We start from the raw sequence: 20,055 nt of genomic DNA, 5'->3' as shown, positions 1-20,055 counted from the left end.
ACACACACACAGATCAATTAACTTGTGTGTGTGTGTGTGTGTGTGTGTGTGTTATGATGTCAGGTGTGCTGCAGAAGTGACTGATGGCTCCCAATACTTTGTGCTGCTGATGATCACAGACGGCGTCATCTCAGACATGGCTCAGACTAAAGAGTCTGTGGTCAATGTGAGTAGACACGACACACACAAAACACAAAACTGTATGCTGGGACACCACAGGGATAATAATAATGATAATAATAATAATAATGATAATGTTCATCTTCTAATCTGATTCAAACTCTAAACAACATCCAGTCAGGGAAGCTAAATCAGAACTGAAAAGGCAAGAACAGAGACAGAGTTGAAGCTGCTCTTGGCAACATTTTTAAGGGAAAGACAATAATTTCACCAGCTCGGGGCTAAAACAGAAGGGCCAACCGCAGATTTATGTAAAACTAAATTTGGGTACGGCAACTGGCGCATGGAAATCTCTGCTTACGCTGAATTGAAACTGCCAAAGGCACCTTGTATGGTAATGCTGAATAATCAAATTACACTGTATCAAGTAGTTTGGTTTCCTCGACGATAACGCCATCACAGCTAAACCAGATGTGGCGATGCGGTGTTACATACGTGTCGGGCTTTAAAGACGCTCAAATTCAAACCGCATCTGGATATGGAAAAGTGCGTCTTACGGTTTTGCACGTAATGGCCGGTTGTACTCCGTAGTTTTAGTCTGTAACAACAATAAACAGACTGGTTCAGGTTCGGGGGGGGGGGGGGGGGTGAGGGGGGCAGTGTGAAGATGTGAAAATGGTCCACAGGCATTTTCTTCTCATTGCAGCCAAATATACTCAGGCATGTATATATACTGTATATTCAAGCATATTATGCACAGTGTGTATTTTTTGGAGTGGGGGGAACAGTAGTCTGGCTCACACCCCTACTGTGTTTTCTCCACAGGCAGCCTCCCTCCCCATGTCTATCATCATAGTAGGAGTGGGCCCTGCTGAGTTTGATGGTAAGTGTGTGTGTGTGTGTGTGTGTGTGTGTGTGTGTGTGTGTGTGTGTGTGTGTGTGTGTGACCGGTCAGTTTAGAGCTAGTGAATGCATTTCAGAACTTTCATCATCTGTTTGGTCCTAAACACTCGAGGAGCCATGTCTTTGTTGCCATCCGTGTTGGTGCATTGTTAAAATAATTCAAGTGTACGTGAAAATGGCCCATTTCGGCCCATTTGATGTCTTTCGAGGCTTTTAACGGCAAAGACGCGTAAATCCTCCGTTTGTCCCCCTCACCCACCCCACAGGCGTCCACACTGTTTAATAATTTACCTGGGGACTGTGGTAAGCCCACGGACAGGCCGAAAATGTCAGCTACAGCACTGCAAAACATCTCGCTGGAAAATGCAACCTGCAAATAGGCACCTGCATGAACGGCCCAGGTGAGATTAAAATTAGCCCCGGGATGTTCAAAGAAACTCATTGATTCGTTTTAATTCGGTGCTCCTGAAGAAATGCCTGACTCGTTGGTTCCAGACGGGCTCAAACATACCGAAAGACCTCTCTTGACCTCTGTGTTCTGCTCATTTCCAGCTCTATATTTTTATTCTGGGACTCCCTGTACTTGGTGGGCGGTGCTGTGATCGGAGCAGATGACCTGCTGGGGGGGGCGTGGCCGACTGTATAGTTGTGACATCACAACTTTACGGAAGTGCCGACGGCTCGTTTAAAGGCGCAGCGTCTGTGTTTCATTTCTCCGTGGACTGAGCGTTCTGATGCTTTCCCAGTATTTACACAGCACCCAGAGCTGCTTTATAATCACACAAGGACATGGACGTCTCACTCTCTACAATATGGGACCTTTAAAGGATACGGCCATTCATTGTATCATGGCCACAGTAACTAACTAAAGAAACTGCATTGCTGTGTGCTCTGATGCCGATGGCCGTGATTTATTAATGACTACAATCGTGTGAGCACTGACCTTAACGTACCGGCCGAGTTTTAGATGCAATACGAGCGAATGGGGTCTTTAAATACGCATGCATTATGCATTACTGCAAGTAAGCTATAAACTGTGCATGCTTATTCACAGTTGATTGAAGTGTGCAACTTAAAAACATTTAAGACTGCTTTAGTGTTCCAGTGCAAGCAAGTGCTGAAGACTTTTGACATGTGCACACACTGTGTCTATTGCATACCTTTACAAAATCAGTTTCCATGGAGATGTGAAAAGTCTTTGCCTTTCAAAGAGAAAGTCTGGCTTCCTCTTGTTCAGCTTTACAGAGAGAACAAATAGTTCAATGTGCCCTCTTTCACACTCATCAGAAGCACTGTTTGTTATTTCAAGTCAAAAAATAAAAAAAACACCTCCTGTACTCAAAACTCGTCCCATCTGATGAGGACACACTGCTCAAATAGAAATGTCGCCTCTCAGGTTTCCTCCACTCTGTCGGGGAGAGAAGAGACGTGAAAAGAATGTTGAATGCGTTTAATAATTCCCATGACATTTTAACTCGGGCTGAAACGTGGATTTCACAGAGGAGATTTGCGGGGTCGTGATGGGCAAACTACACAGTTAAGAGGTTTGACATATACATACATATATATATATATATATATATATATATATATATATATATAGTTCTACTGCTCAGCACCAGCTTGTGCTGACGGACGGAATGCTGTAGTTTTCTGTCCTCGTTTTGGGATGAGCGAGATGGTAATGAGAAAATTTGACAAAATTAGTTCATTTTCCGGAGTCCTGGCAGATAGACGCTGTGACTTTATGGGTTTGTTTTTGTCTTGTTTCCACAAAGCCGGAGGCAAGTATCTCTCTCCTGTTTTCAGACCTCACCGCCTTGACTGTGGAGAAATCCCTCCCTCCGAACCAGAGAACATTTCCGCGAGCGTGATATATAATTAACCACCAGTCAATAACAGCATGTCTTTAATGAAATTACTTTAGTCTTGTCTTTCGCAGTTCAGCGTTGAGGGAAAACTGCGGTTTGTTACAACTTCTCTGCGATTAAAGATTAATAACCAATAGAACTGATAGCTGAGCTACAAAAAAAAACAACAACTTTGCTTTAAAGCTACGCTAATCAACATTGGTAGTACGGAAAATGGGCCAAATGACTATGTGTAATGCGAAAGGCGTCGTTTCGCGGTGCCGATTGCACAGAGAGACTATCGCCAGCTCTGCAGTTCCTCTCAGCTTTATGGAGAGCTTTAGTCTATTTTGGATCCTCGTTTTGGCTTTTTCAGCTCCAACTCCACTCAGCCTCCTTTTCCAGCAGCAGCAGGATACTGTTTTCAGGGAAACAGCTCTCACAAACCCACTTTACACTACATGCTCAGCACCAAACAGCAGACAGACAGACAGACAGACAGACAGACAGACATGGTAGGCTGTGTGTTCACGAGTGTTCATTGTGATTTATCTGGTGTCATTTCTAATGAGCTCCTGGTCTCAATCAGTAGTTTCAAGCCTTCTTCAATACAGCATGACGTTCATTTTGTAAATGAGGGTCCCATTTAGAGTAAAATAGACAATAGAGCAGGGGGGTGCTTTTTGGGGGCGGGGCTACCACGCGACCTGTCAGTCAGGATAGAAGCGTTGTACTATAAGACACTCTGAGGAGTCAGCTGTTCATTTTGTTTCTGGTAAGTACATTTATAAGCTATCTTAGCAGCTACTTAGCACGGCGTAGCCAGGAGCCAGATGCAGTCAGGTTGCCAGTATAGGTAGGGGGTGCATATTGTCTTTGGGTTCCCAGATCCCCAGCTCCACCCTCTTGTCCAAATATGGTCACCTGTGGTTCCAAAATACCAAGATGGTGACAGGTGGGTACTGTTTTTTTGTTTTTTTTTTAAATTTCGGACACATTTGGGCACGTGGCTGATGCGATACACACAATCCTACCAATGGCTTCTATTACTATTCCACTTATCAACAGGTGACGGTAACACACCACAAGATATGCTGCAATGCGCCAGCAAAGGCAGAGAGGACGAAGACCGCAAGCTAGTAAACGTGGACATTGAATACATTCAAAAACTCAGCGTTGCAAATGTTTTACGAGGAAGGGAATGCACTTGACACGTTTGTTAGACCTCAAGGATGCACTCAGTTTGGTGTTGGTGAGTAACACTGACTGTAAACTTTTCTTTAATCCTCAGAACCCAACTTCAACATTTCATGTCACTTTCTCTATTTCTATCTGAGACTATATTATATCGTGGGATCCGATGGCATGACAGAGACATGCTATAAGCTGATGAACCCATCCCTGGAGCCTCCCAGCAGGACGCTATGATCAGTTCACAGAGCAGCTAAATAAAAAAACAGAGGCCCCTCATCGTGCGCTCACCGGTGTCTTTCTTAAAGTTAACCGGCAAAGCGATTCGAGTGAAATCGCCAGATGAAGAAAGGTAGAGCGGGAGCTTATTCCGGGCTGAACGAGCAGAGAGCCCTCTTTTGGGACCCATTATTATGCGCAGGGCTAAGGCTGGGGTCAAAGGTGAGCGGCTGTGTGTGACAGAGAAAGAGAAATTAGAGTGGAGATGAGGGAACTGAAAGAGCGCGGCAGGAGGCGAAGCACAGAATGGAGTGCGCAGAGTGGGAGGTGGTGACGTGCGTGGCGAACGTATATAGATGAACCTCCCTCAGCCCCCAGTTTAATCACTGGGTTCTGTGCAGAAAGAGGATCCCTTCGCTTGAATCAGGCAGGACCAAAGTATGAGAGGAATGAAAGTGACAAGAGCGCAGCTTCTATTGCTGTGTTCGCTGAATCCTCTTTGATACTCCATTTACTTGCCTTCTATCGGCGCCAGTCAGGGCCCTCCAAAACACTTTGCAGATCCTGTCACTCGTCATACAGAACTTCTTCATGTTTGCCCGATTTTATACCCTCCGTGACGCTTCAAAAGCTTCAAAAGCTTCAAAAGCGGACACGTCGCTTGCGAAAGAGGATCAATCGGTGCTCCTCTTGTGATTTTCTGAGCTCAAAATGTATTCAGCTTCTGTTTTGCACAGGTCTGCTCCCTTGAGTTTGAGCAGACCTCCACACATCACTCACCCCCCCCCGCCAAGTCAGAGCCAAGCCTCTCAGGGAGCGCCATGTGGGGATCAGCCATTTGAAATCAGCATTTTTATGCTTTTCTTCTCTCCGCTCCCTCGTGCTCATTTGTTTGTCTTCCCACACTGCTAAAAATAAGTTTCACATATATTTTAGGATACGTTTGATATATGATATTTAAAATGGGCACAACTGGGCCGCAAATGTGCTTGTATATGTGTAGCTTTTCATTCACAAAATGTTTGAAGACAAGATAAGCTGAGGAGCATTACACATCAGGCCACGTCAAATCACGGCTCAAGGACGAATTGCTATGCGAAGAGCAATTAATAATTTGACAGCATGCATCTGCAGACACATGTGTTTGGAATTAATACCTTCAATTCATTGTATTGTACTGTCTGCATATTTTGAATGGCAGCACGAAACATATTCTAACATTTACAGTGTACAACATCTTTTGTCTGTGGGATTTACCATTTCATTTTTTAGGTATTTTTTTTCTTCATCAGATTATATGCAGTTGAGGGAGCCAGGAAATATAGGACAAACCATGTTCTATATGCTGCACTGAAACTCCCTGAGGTTTAAAAAAGAATATGGCCGATTTTCATAATGGATCCCATTAAAAGACCAAAGTGACATAGAGCTCCACTGTTGGCCAAAACTAACCGTTGCGTGATATGTTCACTGTAGTCACTCAAAGCAAAAACATACACCGCCCCGCCGCCCCAAATACTCACTAGAGCACCAAATGTGGATTCATCCGCTGGTGAAAATAGTCCCAAACAAATACAACACATTACTTCCTGTATGAGTAATTTGTTAAAAACTGTAAAAATAAATAAATAAATAAATTTTAAAAAAGGGTTAGGGTTAGGAATTGATTGATGATATGTTTTAAAGGTTTGTGTATTCCATAGGAACAAATGGGTTTGGGGCTGGTTGCTATGGTTGCTATAGACAAATGTAGATGTCAGAAAGTACTAAGAGACGGACTAACACATTGTTGGCCAGTGAGAGAGTTCCTCTCTGCCTTCATGTTGTGCCCATACTAGCGCCACCATGAGGTTGATGTTTGTGGTTTTAAGTGAAATATCTGAAACATCTACTCGATGGATTGCCATGTAATTTGGTACGGACGATCATGCTCCCCTTAGTATAAACTGTAGTACCTTTGGTGATCCTCTGACTTTTCCTCTAGCGCCATCATCAGGTAAAAAAAAATATATTTTGTCCAATACTTGGTACAGTATTTAGGTTTATAACTAAATACCTGTAAAAGTAATGACATTCCCATCAGCCTCAGCTGTACTTTGTGTTTAGTCCTTATTAGCCAATAACGTTAGCAGCATTATACCAGCTTGTTTTAGATTTATTTATGCTGGGAACCCATCTGCAAAAAATGTGTTTCTTTTCAAAAACGTCAAAAATTGTTTTCAGTTGAGAAGTGACAGAATCTTAATGAACTTTAGATAGAAAGTTCATCCTTGATCTTGGAAACAGTTGGATGCTGCGGTGTGACTGTTTTGAGAGATTATTCCTCTATACCAACCTTCAACATCCAGAGGTGAGAGGAAAAACGAGAGGGTTTATGGGAAATGTGGTCTTAATACAAAGGGACAATGCTGTATTGGATAATGGGTGCTGACGACACCAAACTGTCACTATTAATGATACAATTTCAGGCAGAAATTGATAAAAAAATGATCATGTAACCATCAGTTTTGCTTGTCATCCCATCTTTTCTCCACTCTCTTCATCATTAAGAAGCTCCATGCTCTTGCATACCCACTAGAAACCATTAGTGTGTGTGTGTGTGTGTGTGTGTGTGTGTGTGTGGGGGTGGAAATGCTGGAGCATTGAGAGTCATTTCCTTACACCCATGTGCTTCTGAGAGCGGAGGCACAGTGGAGAGTCTATACGCAGACACACGCTTTGCCATGTGATAGTCAGGGCTGCGGGAGGTCTTCCGTCAGGCTCAGTGTCTCCGTGGACCCCTCACATGCCGTGGTTTACCCAACACACCTGAACCCTCCTCCGCTACAACTTTTTTCACACCTTCTGCCTGAAATGTATTTCTATGCTATCTCTTGTCTCTGTCCACCCTGTCCCTCTCTTATACAGGCATGTCAAATTATCCCCCCCCCCCACACACGTCTTCTGCTCTTTTCCCCTGCTGCTCCCAACCACCATCTGCCATCTCTGTGTGCCATGTGGAGCCCCAGCAGTCTCCCATTAGCATCTTTTTCCTTTCCATTTCCCTTTAAATTCAAATATGAAGAGGGTCCCTCTTGGGATTGCCACAGACTGTTTGTCACTTGCTCATCAGATTTGCTTTGTTGATAAGGAGCTATAAATAGGCCGATGCAGAACTGATGTTTTTTTGCCAGTCAGTTTTACCGTCCCTTCTTTCCTGTGGCCTACATAGGCACTAATGAGGTTGGTTTATAGAATAAGTTATTGTTTCTTCCTCTGCTTAGAGAGCAGCAGGGAACAGATGTGGTGCAGAGGGACCACCGAGCTGTCTTTGGGCTGGCTTGTCAGCAGCTGGGTCTGCACTTGCGTTCCCTCTGGTCTTAAGTTTGCAACATCACGGACGCCGTGTTGAGGCTTAGCTGCGAAGAAGAACGCTTATAATGCAGACGTGGATTCGTAAGACGTTTGCTCCCTTGCTTACCCAAATAAGACACACATTATTATATACTTATTATATTTATCAGAAAAGCAGACAAAGAACTTGTATTGTCTACAATTGTGGTGGTTTATTGAAGTTACTGTTTGACAAGATTGGCAAAAGAGAAATAAATCCAACAAAAATGAATGTACTTTCAGGGACTGAAGTGTTTCCTGTGAGACATAATTAACTTTGTTTACACTGGAAGTGAGTAAAGTTAGCCAGACAGCTAAAGTTTGTGTGCCGTTGATTTATAATGAATTCCAACTGATGACTGAGAAAAGCCGAGGTTTAGTTTGCGGTTTCAGTTTTTGGGGGGGGGGGGGAAGAAAAGGAGAGAATAATGAACCACAGTAGTAGACTTCTGAGCTGTACACATACACACAATAAAATAACTTGCCAACACAGTTCACCTCCCAGGATAGAAAAGAATACAACTTCTATTGTATACAATATAAATAACAGTCAGACTGATACTCCGACTTGTTAAAACGAACTAAATGCTTTTAGAATATATTTGTATTTGTGTCACTTTGAAAGGTAAGGACCCCCCCCCCCCCCCCCCCCCCCCCCATAACTGCCCTATAAATAGTGTTTAATGTAGGATGTCCATTGTACTATGCCTCTACTTTTACCTAATGTGCATGTTGTGTTTGCTGTCTGCAGCTATGGAGGAGCTGGACGGGGATGAGGTCAGAGTGTCCTCCAGGGGACGCTTTGCCGAGAGAGACATTGTCCAGGTGAAGTATATGCGACTTTCACCCTGCCCTTTAACCCTCATGAGTCACAGATGTGACGTCTTATCAGTGTGACCAGCAGAAATCTGCATGGAGTTCAACCTGTACCGCACAGACAGACGTGTCAAGCAGGGCAGTCTGGCTGAACCAGTGTCTTCTTTTATATCCACAAAACAAAGGCCCCTAGTTTTTTAACTAGGAAACAAAACTGCCTAGACAGCAAGAGAAGCTTTTATGAATTCTTGGCATATTATTGAATAAGTCAAAAAGCCAAATTTTTGTTAAAAGCAAAACAATTTATTTTCAGCAGATTTAGGCTGTCGTCGTTGTTAGAAAAGATGAAGTATAAAGGTCCTCTATCATGCCGTACACACACTGAATGTTAGCTGTTTTACTTTTTTTTACTCCGTGGGACATGCTTTTATTGGCCTGATTGTGAATACGACCACCAAAACTCTGCATTCCTACCGTTTCCCTGAATTACTACAATCTTTGGTATGGCATGCTTTTGAGCACTTGCTCGAGGTTGCCATACGTACTGCGCACGAGTAACCAACGACGTAGACGCCAGTATATTACATCATCATCATCATCATCCGTTTTTCCTGTTTCCATTCAGTTCGTTCCTTTCCGGGACTACATCGACCGGTCAGGGAACCAGGTCCTGAGCATGGCTCGACTGGCTAAGGACGTCCTAGCGGAGATCCCAGACCAGCTACTGTCATTCATGAAGAGCCGGGGGATCGAACCCCGGCCCCCTCTGCCCGCCACCTCTGACTCCCCCTCAATGTCCACCACCACCACCACCACCACCCCTGCCCCCAAGGAATGCAACATGCATGCCTGAAATGAGGGCAGTGAGCGGAGCAGTACAGTAATCAAAGATTCGAGCAAAGGGAGATGTGTGTTTGTGTCTGTCTGTGTGTGTGTGTGTGTTTGTGTCTGTCTGTCTGTGTGTGTGTGTGTGTGTGTGTGTGTGTGTGTGTCGCATGGTTTCAGGGTTGGTTGACAGGAACATTGCTACCACAGTAAATTGGAAAGGGACACCTACCAGAAGAGAATACATTCCTAAAAAAAGTGTTGGTGAGGAGGATTCATCCAACGGGATCTGGAGTGGAAGTGTTCCCTTGTAACATTTCCGGGTCTGACGATACACAAACTGCATTTAAATCAAAGGCAAATATAGTCCTGCACAGTTCCCTCGGTCATCAATTCCAACATTTCAAATGAGTGACAAAAACCAACACTTCTCCCGCAAAAGTCGAGTCCACGGCTCACCCACTTCAGTTTTCCGTGACACTGTTCCTGCTCACGGTGATAAGAGCGTCTGCTGTAATAGAGTAATAAATCCTGAAGTAGCCGGGCAATTGATTTCTATCAGTTGTGAAGAAAGACGGCATTGAGGCTGGTGTCCTTTCCTTGTTTTGTTTATTCTCAGGGCATTTTAAAGGCTTGACAGTAACACAGGGGAGCGGGAAATAAAGAGAAGCTGGAACGAAGTCCCGTTCAGATCGTGGCATCTGAGAGCCAACGGACACGGTCTTTCTCTTGCTTCTTGAAAAATGTATACTTTATGCTGAAGATGAAATTCAAACATGTTTTTATGTAAAAAAGTTGTGGTGAATGCCCTACATTTCCAGGTCACCGTTTGCAGGCAGAGCGTCGGCAAGTCTAAGCTAATCCCACTTGGACACGAGGGGGGGGGGGAGGGGGGGGCACTTTCATGCACCTCCCGAAAGCAGGAAATATATAAGGCCATGAAATTGGCTCGGGATGGAGAACAGACTGAAATATCCTCCACTCCAAGCGCCTCCACTTCCTCCGGGCCACCGTGCAATTCAACAATATCAGGAGGTACGGATTATTTCAGCCCCTGTTGCAAGGCTGAACATAACCATGTCTGCGTGCTCTGCTGCCCCCACCCCCTTCTCCCTCTAAAATGTAACTATCTCAGCTGGGGCTGTCATTTGGTGTGAATCATTCATAAGGTGGGCGCCTCTGGTACTTGAGCTGTCTGGAGCATGTGTCTGTTTAAAATGAATAGAGCTGGTCGGTGCGCATTTCGCAGGCCGGGATACTTAAAATGTAGCTGGGAATGTGTGAAAGTGTCGGGGTCACCTTTACTTTTCTCCATTTCTGACTGGAAAGAAGACGCGGGGTGGTGGGGGGGGGAAGGAGTGACAAGGAGAGTGAGGTTTGGTATGTAGCGCTGTGTCAGAACCACTCAGTCGGGATGCTCCCCCTCATCAGTTCTGGTGTTTGACACATGGCTGCGTACAGGACTCATAAGCTACTTGCAATGAATGTTTTTTTGTTTTTTTTCCAGGGTTTCATTTGTTACGCCTTTGTCGCGCGTATGAATGATTCATGCTACAGTGAGCTAGAAATCCCAGATTCGTTTCACGAGAGCAGGTCCTGCCCTTTTCCTCACCTAACGCTCCTAACAACAGACACTGCGCAGTTCGGTCCAAACCCTTTTATCTCTGACCTTTGACACTTGTTGTAGGCTTAGCGAATAGACTAAAAGAGCAATGGTTCAACCTGATAGCATCGCAAAAATAGAACGTGGGGTGGGAGACTGTAAAGCTAATAATAATAATAATAATAATAATGATTGGAGTCGTTTGGATTCGTCTGGATTAGTAAGCATGTGTCATATTGCATCAGAAAGGAAATGGATATGTGGCCTTATTTCTGTCATAATCCTACAAGTACGCGTGAGGCAGGACTCTATTTTTATATGACAAAACAGGAAATCCATGTCATTTTGCATGCTTATTTGGCTGACACGCTGCCAGTTGATTGTACTCGTTCGGGAAAATCTCTTTATCTTTATTCATATCCGAAAATGAATTCAAAGCCACATTCCGACGTGTGTTGACTTTTGTGTGCTGTGCGGGAGCGTTCGTTCCATTCCTTACTGCATTTGTGTACGGTATACTCGAAGGAACTGCCGATGTAATAATCCCAAAAACATATAGGAGATACATGAATAGTAGGATAGATTTGTATCGCACAGTGTTTGAGACATGCATGCATGTGTGTGTTATGATCAACAAGTACACCAACCCAAAGTCACATAAGTTATTGGATATTTTTGTATGAAGCATGTTGAGCTTTCTATACAGTGTGTACAGTATTAGCTAATAACACCGACAAACAATATACCGCTCACTGCTTCTCCCCAGTCTAGTGTGCTCCGCCTACATGCAGGTAAAGTGTAAATACATCTAAAGTGATGTGTACAGAATATTTTGTGAACGGTCTTCCTTCCTTCCACTTTGTCCTTCTCTGATACTCTTAAGTGTGTCTCTCTCTTATCTTTGTCTCCATTGGTGTCGGTCACGGGTTTAGTCATAGGTTTGTCAGTGTTTTCTAGCTTTTGCTTAGGAACCAAATAAAGATATTATTTAAGGCTCATCTCTAGTCTGTGCCTAGCAGTGTAGTCTGTTTTTGACAGCTGTTATTGGGTTTTGTTAGGGACTGCACAAAAACTATGAGGGATGAAGCGTTGTGTATTTTATTTTGTCTTTTAAAAGGGAGGGCAGTCTTAGAAGCAGTCTTTTTTACATTTTAGCTTTCCCTTGTGGGATTAATGGGGGGGGGGGGGGGGGGGGCGTCAAAAAGTTGCAAATGATAGCTTTAGTGAGTGCAGTGGGTCATAAAGGTACTCTTTGCCACATGCAGAGGAAAACAACCCTGTCTGTGTTTCGAGATTTTATTTTTCTTCATTTTTTACTTTTAGCCTGCATCGTAACAGAAAGTCATGTGTCACATATGATCAACTCTTCAGAGAGTGGCTGGAATATTCATCAATTTGTTGTTTGCCATAAAATAGGCAATTGCAAATTCCACTTCTGACGTATGCATTGGTGGTTATTGTAAAAAAAAATATTATAATTCAATTTATACATTATATTGATTACACCAGCTTAACTTGCTGGTGTAATCAATATGATATAGTGAGGTTTTTTTTTTTTTTTTTTTTAAGTCAAGGGGAGGGTCCAAAGAAAATACTAATAACTATGGTGAGGGTCTGGCTTATTAAAAAAAAAAGGTGCAATCTTAGATTCAAAGCCCCTCCCCACTCGAATAATTCAAATTCAAATGTAATAGCCAAGACTGAGTCCTGAATGCATTGCCTAAACCCTGAGGGTGCCATGCTCTTTAAATATTGGTTTAATCACAGAGGGGATCATCTATGATGTTTCTTCTGAGGAGAGAGTGTTTTACAGTTTTATAGTGCTACACTGCCACTCAGAGGAAATGCAATGAAAAAAAATCACTGACCGGGACCGCAAATGTTCACTTCTTAAAGTCTGAAGAGTTTCGGGGGCTTCGCGTTTCAATTAAAAAATGGAGCCATTATTAGTAGAGCGGATTATACAGATATATATGTATATGTCAATAAAGGCATCAGTAATGACAAATCCAACTCGGATCCACTGCTGCGAAATCCACTCCGCAGTTTAACTAAGCTAAATGGTACTACTGCTGCCTTCAGGTGCTCCTCGTAGCTCCTCGCTCTGCGGTTTGACGGAGCTACTGCAGTCTTTGTATAAAAAATAAAAAATAAAAAAAATGTTGGTTGTTGTTGCGTCATACGCCGACTCGATACTGAAATGGCTAGCCGACACAGAGACATGTGCTGTTGGACATGTGCTTGATGTTAGAATGTACGTTAGTTAAGGCATCAGCCTTTACATGTCTTTATTAAGTGTCAGACTTTGGTGTCAAAAAAAAACATACCCTGAAAAGTAGCATCGCCGAACTTAAAACCGAATATAAATTCGCAATTTCACAAGGCTTTGGTAGTTATTAAATAGATGGATGGATGGTGGCTCCTGAAGGATTTCCACGTTGGCCATTGAAGGCGGCACCCGGCCCGCTGTAAACTGCGTAGTGGCTCTCTGGATCGCCTCCATCTACTAGGGCGGGCCTTTTCTGTATTGCTGCTACAGGGATACCAAGATGGAAATCCAGGGGCTTTCTGATGCCCAAAACATTCACTCGCAACATGGCGCCCCACACAGAACCACTTCGTCTAAACCTCGATCAGCGACGGGGTCGGCACCTCATTTTATTTCCACCAAAAATGAAGCGGATGGAGCACTGGAGTCCCCTGGGCCACAAAGTGACAACAACAACAACACTAGGCCGAGGACTTCAGCGTTTCACCTACTGGCAGAAAATGGCAGCGGGGCGGCTTGTTCGCCTGTCAGCAAGCCGCAACCAACCGATAAAACCAATTTACCGGGTAATAGACCGAGTGTCGGAATTTGTAACGGGAACACGGAGAAAGAGAACGAGCTCAACGCGCTGCTCGGTTCGCAGGAGTTTGTTAGGACTGCCTGGAAGTACGGGGCAGAAAGCGGGGATACTGTAATGCAAATGGCGTTGCCTCTGTTTGAAGGGGAAGAGGAACCGATGCCTCAGCGGCAGTTAACGTTACCGTTTCCAGTTTTACGGCAGCAGCGTGAAGACGGCGCCTTCAAGCCGCCCTCACTGGCCAGCCTCAACGCCGCCGCACCGGGGAGCTTCAACACGGCGAGCAGGGCAGACAAACCCGCCCAGGAATTGTATGTTGTTTTTAATGTCGTTCAGGAGGATGGCAAAGGCGAGGCGAGCAAGCACCGACCGGATGTATCATCTGAGAACGGCGATAAAATGAAAGGTAAAAAGCCAGAGTGCTCTAAAGCAAGTCCCGGTAGCTCCATGGAGGTTGGAAACAGCAGTGACGTTATTCTCTGCGAATCTAATGACAACCTGAACTGTCTTGATACCCAGATCCTGAAAAAAACGGAGCATGTTTTCAATTTACTGAACGACACTTCTACCGTGGCCAATGCCAAACAGACCGTCTGTCACCACATTGTCGAAGACGTTGTTTTGACAAACAAATATGGCGATAAGATTTGTGGCCAGATTTGCACCGAAAACAATGAAAGTAAACTGGTCAGGGAGCTTTCGTCGCACTCCCGCGTTGGCGAGAGTAGTGCCTTGATTTCAGGGAACTCGGGCGTCGCGGAAGCCATGGACACCTCGGACTTCATTTCAAACTCGCCGGGGCTGCAGGACAGTGCAAACCCGGCCACGGCCTCCACAAGTCCAGCTGCTAGTGAGACCTTTTCCGGAACTATCACCATAAACAACCAAAGCATCATAGTGACCATAGAAAACGGGATACTGACTCTCGCTGCCCCGCCAGAGGGGTATGTACACAAAGAGGACGACATGGTCAGTTTAAAGGAGCACCTGGGCATGAAAGACCATGAGGATATTGTTCTTCTCAACTATGACAGTGGCACTAAATCCATTGGGAAGATCAGCACGCTGGCGGTCTCCAACTCCGGCCAGCAGGAAGAGCCCAGGCCTGGTATGTCTGTGAGTGACTCTGAGCTGGCTCTGGTGGACGACTGCTCGTTGTCAGAGCTGGGCACTTCTCTGGACTCCTGTCCCATCGTCAAGCAGGAGGCCGGGGCGCTGTGTGCCGTAACGGAGGCTGATCTGGTCACCCCGCACCCCAAAGCCACTGTGGCAGACTGTGACACTGGGGACTTCCAGTCTGTACCGCTAATCAGGTCCAAGAAAGAGACCGTGGCCTCTTTCTGCTGCCCAGAACCGGCCTGCTCCTGTACTTTTGACACGCGTCAGAAACTCAAGGTTCACCTCCTGAACCATGCCGAGGACCCACGTCCCTACCAGTGCAACGTGGAGGGCTGCGGCTGGGCTTTTGCCACCTCTTACAAGCTCAAGCGGCATCTTCAGTCCCATGACAAGCAGCGGCCACATACCTGTCAGTTTGAAGGCTGCGGGCGGCGTTTCACCACAGTCTACAACCTTAAGGCTCATGTCAAAGTCCACGAGCAGGATAATGCCTTCATCTGCGAGATCTGCAGTGAGAGGTTTCGCAGTGCCACACGACTCACCAATCACCAGAGGGTCCACTTCGAGCCACAGAGGCCCCACAAGTGTGAATTCCCAGGTAACACGAGCTGAATGTTGGAAAGTTTTTACATTACATACAGCAGTTTTCAGTCTACCATTGTCTTCCTACATGTTCCCCTCTGCTCTGTGCAGGCTGTGAGAAAACCTTCATCACCTTCAGTGCCCTGTTCTCCCACAATCGCACTCACTTCAGGGAAACGGGCCACTTCACCTGCACCTACCCAGGCTGCGACAAGATGTATGACAAGGCCTGTCGTCTCAAAATCCATATGAGAAGTCACACCGGTAAGCTGATACTAGATTAGAGGGCCAATAATGTTGCTATAACTTACTTTATTTGTTCGGGGGGGTCTTGAGTTCTCTTTAACTGGACCTAAAGGTAAAGCGACAGTTTCTTTTTTAATTCTACAATAGTGAGTATTCAGGCCACAGAAGATGTTTGAGGCTGTTTTCTTAAAGAATAAGTCATTCCTCAATCACATGACGCTGTGAATGTGTTGCTCTCTGTTCTCTCATTTCAGATGAGAGTAGCTGGTTAATGCTGCGTGTTCCCAAAACATTATAATTGCAAAACTAGTCAGTGGGGAAAATAACAATATGTCTGGACTGAATCCTCTAAACGGAGCCCCGCTCTGGAGCAGGATAGCCGCGCAGCATAGGTTGCTCCAGATGAAAGTGGGTCGGCTTTGCGATAGCAGAAAAGGCCTGGGTTGAGCCCCGAGGTTAGCTGGTTACCAACGAATCTGTGTAGCTGATAGCAGGTCCTGTGCGCTGGTAAATAAACGTCTGACCTCTTGTTTCCAGGTGAGAGGCCGTTTGTCTGTGACTCGGAGGGCTGTGGCTGGTCCTTCACCAGCATGTCTAAGTTGCTCCGACATAAACGGTGAGTGCTTATTAACAGATGCTTTCCCCCTCGATATAAACAGGGTGAACGTCCACAGGTACTGTCAATTAAGTAATAAAGAGTAGAGGCTATCCTGGCTTCAGGCGGTTCACCTTTTGACATTACTCAGGGCTTCAGGTTTTGTGGTCCACGCACCAGATTTTGCGTTAAATACAACAAGTTTTGCAAAACTTGTTGTATTTATTGTCATGCAAGTCAGTCAGCGTAGTTTTTAGTGTCTGTTTTTATTTGAGTGAACTTCACCTCGCAGCTGCAGATCTGCTTTACTGGTGAAATGTGTTGGTCGTTGAAAACCAACAGGTTGTCATGATGCTGGTTTTGGTTTCCACTTACTGTGTTGTTTCAGTTTTGATGTAGTTCCATCAAATTGAAGGTTTCTAATATGGTCTTTCTGTCCGTCCGCCTGTTGTAGCTAGAATGATGCGTGGGTTTGTGCTATTGTCTCACTGACCACATCTCTGTGTTTATCAGGAAACATGACGACGACCGTCGCTTTGTCTGCACAGAGGAGGGTTGTGGGAAATCCTTCACCCGGGCGGAGCACCTCAAGGGTCACAGCATCACCCATCTGGGCACCAAGCCCTTCCAGTGCCATGCAGAAGGTACGTACAGGTACCAAAAACAACACATAGGTGTAGGACCTTTCCTGGGAGAACACAGATAAGTGATTGTTTTTGTCTTTCACTCAGTTAAGCACAGTGCAGCTAAATCAATTATTTTAACTTCTGGTAGTAGCACGTTTCTGAACAGGTCATCAGTTGTGACACCTGTCCCCTGTATGTTCTTCAGGCTGTAATGCCAAGTTCTCAGCTCGCAGCAGCCTGTACATCCACTCCAAGAAGCATAAGCAGGACGCCAGCACCCTGAGGACCCGCTGTCCTGTGGCCAACTGCTCCAAGCACTTCTCCTCACGCAGCAGCCTTAAGAGCCACATGCTCAAACACCACCACCTCAGTCCTGGTTAGTAACACCACTGTTGGCTCATGACCTAAAAAGAGATGCATTTAGTGGAATTGTTTGACTGCGTCTTAACCTTCCTCCTTAACTTTCCTCCTTAACTATAGTGGTGCACCTCACAGGTGGCCCACTTATGTCTCTGTGCAATTTAATGATATGCTGAATATGATCTTATCTAATATTACATTAGCTTATCTTTGCAGACAAAAACAAAGTGCCCAAAACAAATTCAGAAAATACACCATAAAACGCCCTCAAAGATGTTTGGCTGGTAGGACTAAATTACACAATTTATTTAACGCTAATTTAGCTGAGAAATTCGACAATACCCCCATGTTTACTTGCCGTCTCGGCCGCAGCAAACACAGCCATGGCAGGTATTTCATCCATCTCACCCTACTAAAATAAGCATGATCTTTTTTTTTTCTCTGCGAGTAGTTTGTGACGTTTTACTAAATGTAAATAATTAATTCCACTACGTTTCTGGGAAAACATTCACTATCCTATAACCTCCTCCTCCTCCATCCCAGATGTTCTCAGCCAGATGGAGACCACGCCCACCCTGACTCCCAGCAGCGAGCTCATCAGCTCCACCCCAACAACAGTTGCAGGGCCCGGTATTGCAGGGGGCGACCAGCTCACCAACTTGGACCTCAGCTCTCTTTTCTCTGCTGTGCCCGGAGGCGCCGCGCCCACCGCTGGCATAGGAGTGGGAATTCCCGTCGGCGGGAGCAGCTCTAACGGCACTTTCACCATGGACCTCTCCCTGGTCAGCTCAGGCATCCTCACCATCGACCCCTCCTCAGTCAGCACCACACTCGGCACCGGCACTAGCACCACGCTGGCCAAAGCTGTGGACCCTCTCATCCTGGCAGCCAGTGCTGACATGGGGCCCCACCACGGTCTGGAAGGAACGGTGGGTGACGTCCTGCCCCCACAGGGCACTCTCAATCTGGATGATGTGCAGACGGTTACCCCAGAGGCCCTGGGAACCCTCACAGCTCTCACCATGCAGGGAGCTGGAGCCTCCGTGGACCCCACTCTGCAGCACCCACTCAGCTCCTCCAGTGCCCTGAGCGCGGAGCCCACAGCCTCCCTGGCGGTGGCCCCAGTTGCCGAGCTGCTGGCCTCACCCTCAAAGGTGGTGGAGGTGGGTGGTCAGGGGGGAGCAGGGCCTCTGCTGGGCTGTGTGGAGGTGCTGGGACCTCAAGAGGGAGGAAAAGTCCTCACCCAGTTTGTTTTCCCCGGTCGCAGCAGCTTCAGCCCGCAGCAAGACCAGGAACTCAACGCTGTGTCACCAAGCAGCTTCCTGGTGAGTGGTCATGCAGCACAGCTGTTGTTTTGTGTCCAACTGTAGTTGTATTAGCCCCCAAAAGCCTACATACTGTTGCTGGGTTTGTGTAGTAACTTAATTGCACCCATTTTGTGCGTCAGGAGAGTGGAGGCTCAGCCAGGACTGACTACAGAGCCATCCAGCTGGCCAAGAAGAAGAAGCAAAGAGGTCCTTCAGCCTCCTCTGGTAAGACACACACACGTTGACCTGGCTTTTGTTCAGTGCTCCTCATTGAGACTAGTCAGAGACTACAGTGAGCGTGCAACAGCGAGTGATGACGGCGTTCTCTCTGCTCAATCCAGGGAGTCCTGCTTCGAGTCAGAGGAAAACTAAAGGAGCGAAGGCAGCCGCAGCTCCAATGGCTCCCTCTGGGGCTCATTATGTTGAAGGAGCTGCAGCAGCCAATGGGGGTCTGACTCTGCGTGACCCCGTCACCGGGGCCCAGTATGTCCAGATTCAGCTGCTGCAGGTGAGCTCCCCAGACACACCACGCACCACCTGACATGAGAGTAATTCTTTGATTTGTGTTGAGAGAAGCATTTTCCAGACGGGATGGTACTGACTTTATGGAATGAAACGTAGACTGATCAAAATGTGCGTTCCATGCAGGACGACCCGGCCAGTGACGGGGACCTGGCCTTCCAGCTGAGCTCTCAGCCCTCCAGCTCCCACTCTCAGCTCACTGCCGACCTGCCCGTCAACATTTTACAGGCAAGAGCACCTTTTTATTTACATTACACCGTCCATTGCCAAGCTCTGATTGACCTGACTGCTGATGTGAACGGTGCATTCGTGGAACCTTTCAGTGTTCACAGTGTAAACGCAGAGTGGGGAATGATGACTGCTATATTCTTTTCAGTTCGATTTCATATAGCTGAACTGAGCTCTGTGACTCTGTTTCCTCACAGGAACCTTCAGTGATGACCGAGGACGACAACGGCTCTGACAACTCCCAGTTCACAGGAAGCACAATCAACCTTCAGGACTTGGAGTGACCACCGCCGACCGGCAGGTCTGAGGTCTGCTGCGATAATCGACCTCACTGGCACCTCGTCACTGTCCACAGTTTACATCAACAAACATACCCCGAGATGTTTGACTCCATCAAACGGTTGGCCTCGTCTGTTCCCGGGACTTCGAAAGCCTTTTTGGACATGCGGTTAGTATAGTTTGGGGAGGGGGGGGGGTGGACATGAGTCCACAGATAATGCACCTTGAGAAGAGGAGATGAGGATTCTTTGTTCAGAAGATTATAATGTGTTTATTTCTAAAGTCCAGTTTGTACCAAAATCAAACCTGAGAGCGCCGTCATGTCAAAGAGACATGCGAGAGGCTCTTTGTCCCTCTGTCCTGGGGGGTTTGACAGTAACGGTGTCTATTCCATGGTGCCACATTGCCACTCATGCACACACACAGTGCGCTGTCTACGCTCCAGT

General features: G+C 46.1%; 2 protein-coding genes across 2 annotated transcripts in view; both read left to right on the top strand.

The window, feature by feature from the left end:
* LOC139283489 (copine-9-like) overlaps window positions 1-9,324 on the top strand; it is a 109,444-nt gene extending 100,120 nt beyond the window's left edge. Inside the window, exons 18-21 of the mRNA XM_070903514.1 lie at window positions 64-166; window positions 946-1,003; window positions 8,407-8,480; window positions 9,097-9,324. Coding sequence (XP_070759615.1) covers window positions 64-166; window positions 946-1,003; window positions 8,407-8,480; window positions 9,097-9,324 — 463 coding nt within the window. The remainder of the gene's footprint in view (window positions 1-63; window positions 167-945; window positions 1,004-8,406; window positions 8,481-9,096) is intronic.
* A 4,124-nt stretch (window positions 9,325-13,448) lies between these two features.
* LOC139283277 (zinc finger protein ZXDC) lies at window positions 13,449-19,745 on the top strand. Its single transcript, XM_070903266.1, has 10 exons — window positions 13,449-15,462; window positions 15,558-15,710; window positions 16,230-16,308; window positions 16,801-16,931; window positions 17,119-17,289; window positions 17,817-18,598; window positions 18,721-18,805; window positions 18,922-19,088; window positions 19,229-19,330; window positions 19,528-19,745. The coding sequence occupies exons 1-10, from the start codon at window positions 13,449-13,451 to the stop codon at window positions 19,612-19,614; spliced, it is 3,771 nt and encodes a 1,256-aa protein (XP_070759367.1). The 3' UTR covers window positions 19,615-19,745.
* The last annotated feature ends 310 nt before the right edge of the window (window positions 19,746-20,055 follow it).

This window comes from Enoplosus armatus, chromosome 3 (assembly GCF_043641665.1).
Source record: "Enoplosus armatus isolate fEnoArm2 chromosome 3, fEnoArm2.hap1, whole genome shotgun sequence".
Classification (NCBI taxonomy): domain Eukaryota; kingdom Metazoa; phylum Chordata; class Actinopteri; order Centrarchiformes; family Enoplosidae; genus Enoplosus; species Enoplosus armatus.
This window is presented reverse-complemented; position numbering and strand designations above follow the sequence as displayed.

Coding starts and splice junctions, on each gene's coding strand:
- LOC139283277 (XM_070903266.1), top strand. CDS start 13,449: ATGGAAATCCAGGGGCTTTCTGATGCCCAAAACATTCACTCGCAACAT. Junction 15,711..16,229: donor CCATATGAGAAGTCACACCG/GTAAGCTGATAC, acceptor TCTTGTTTCCAG/GTGAGAGGCCGTTTGTCTGT. Junction 17,290..17,816: donor ACACCACCACCTCAGTCCTG/GTTAGTAACACC, acceptor CCTCCATCCCAG/ATGTTCTCAGCCAGATGGAG.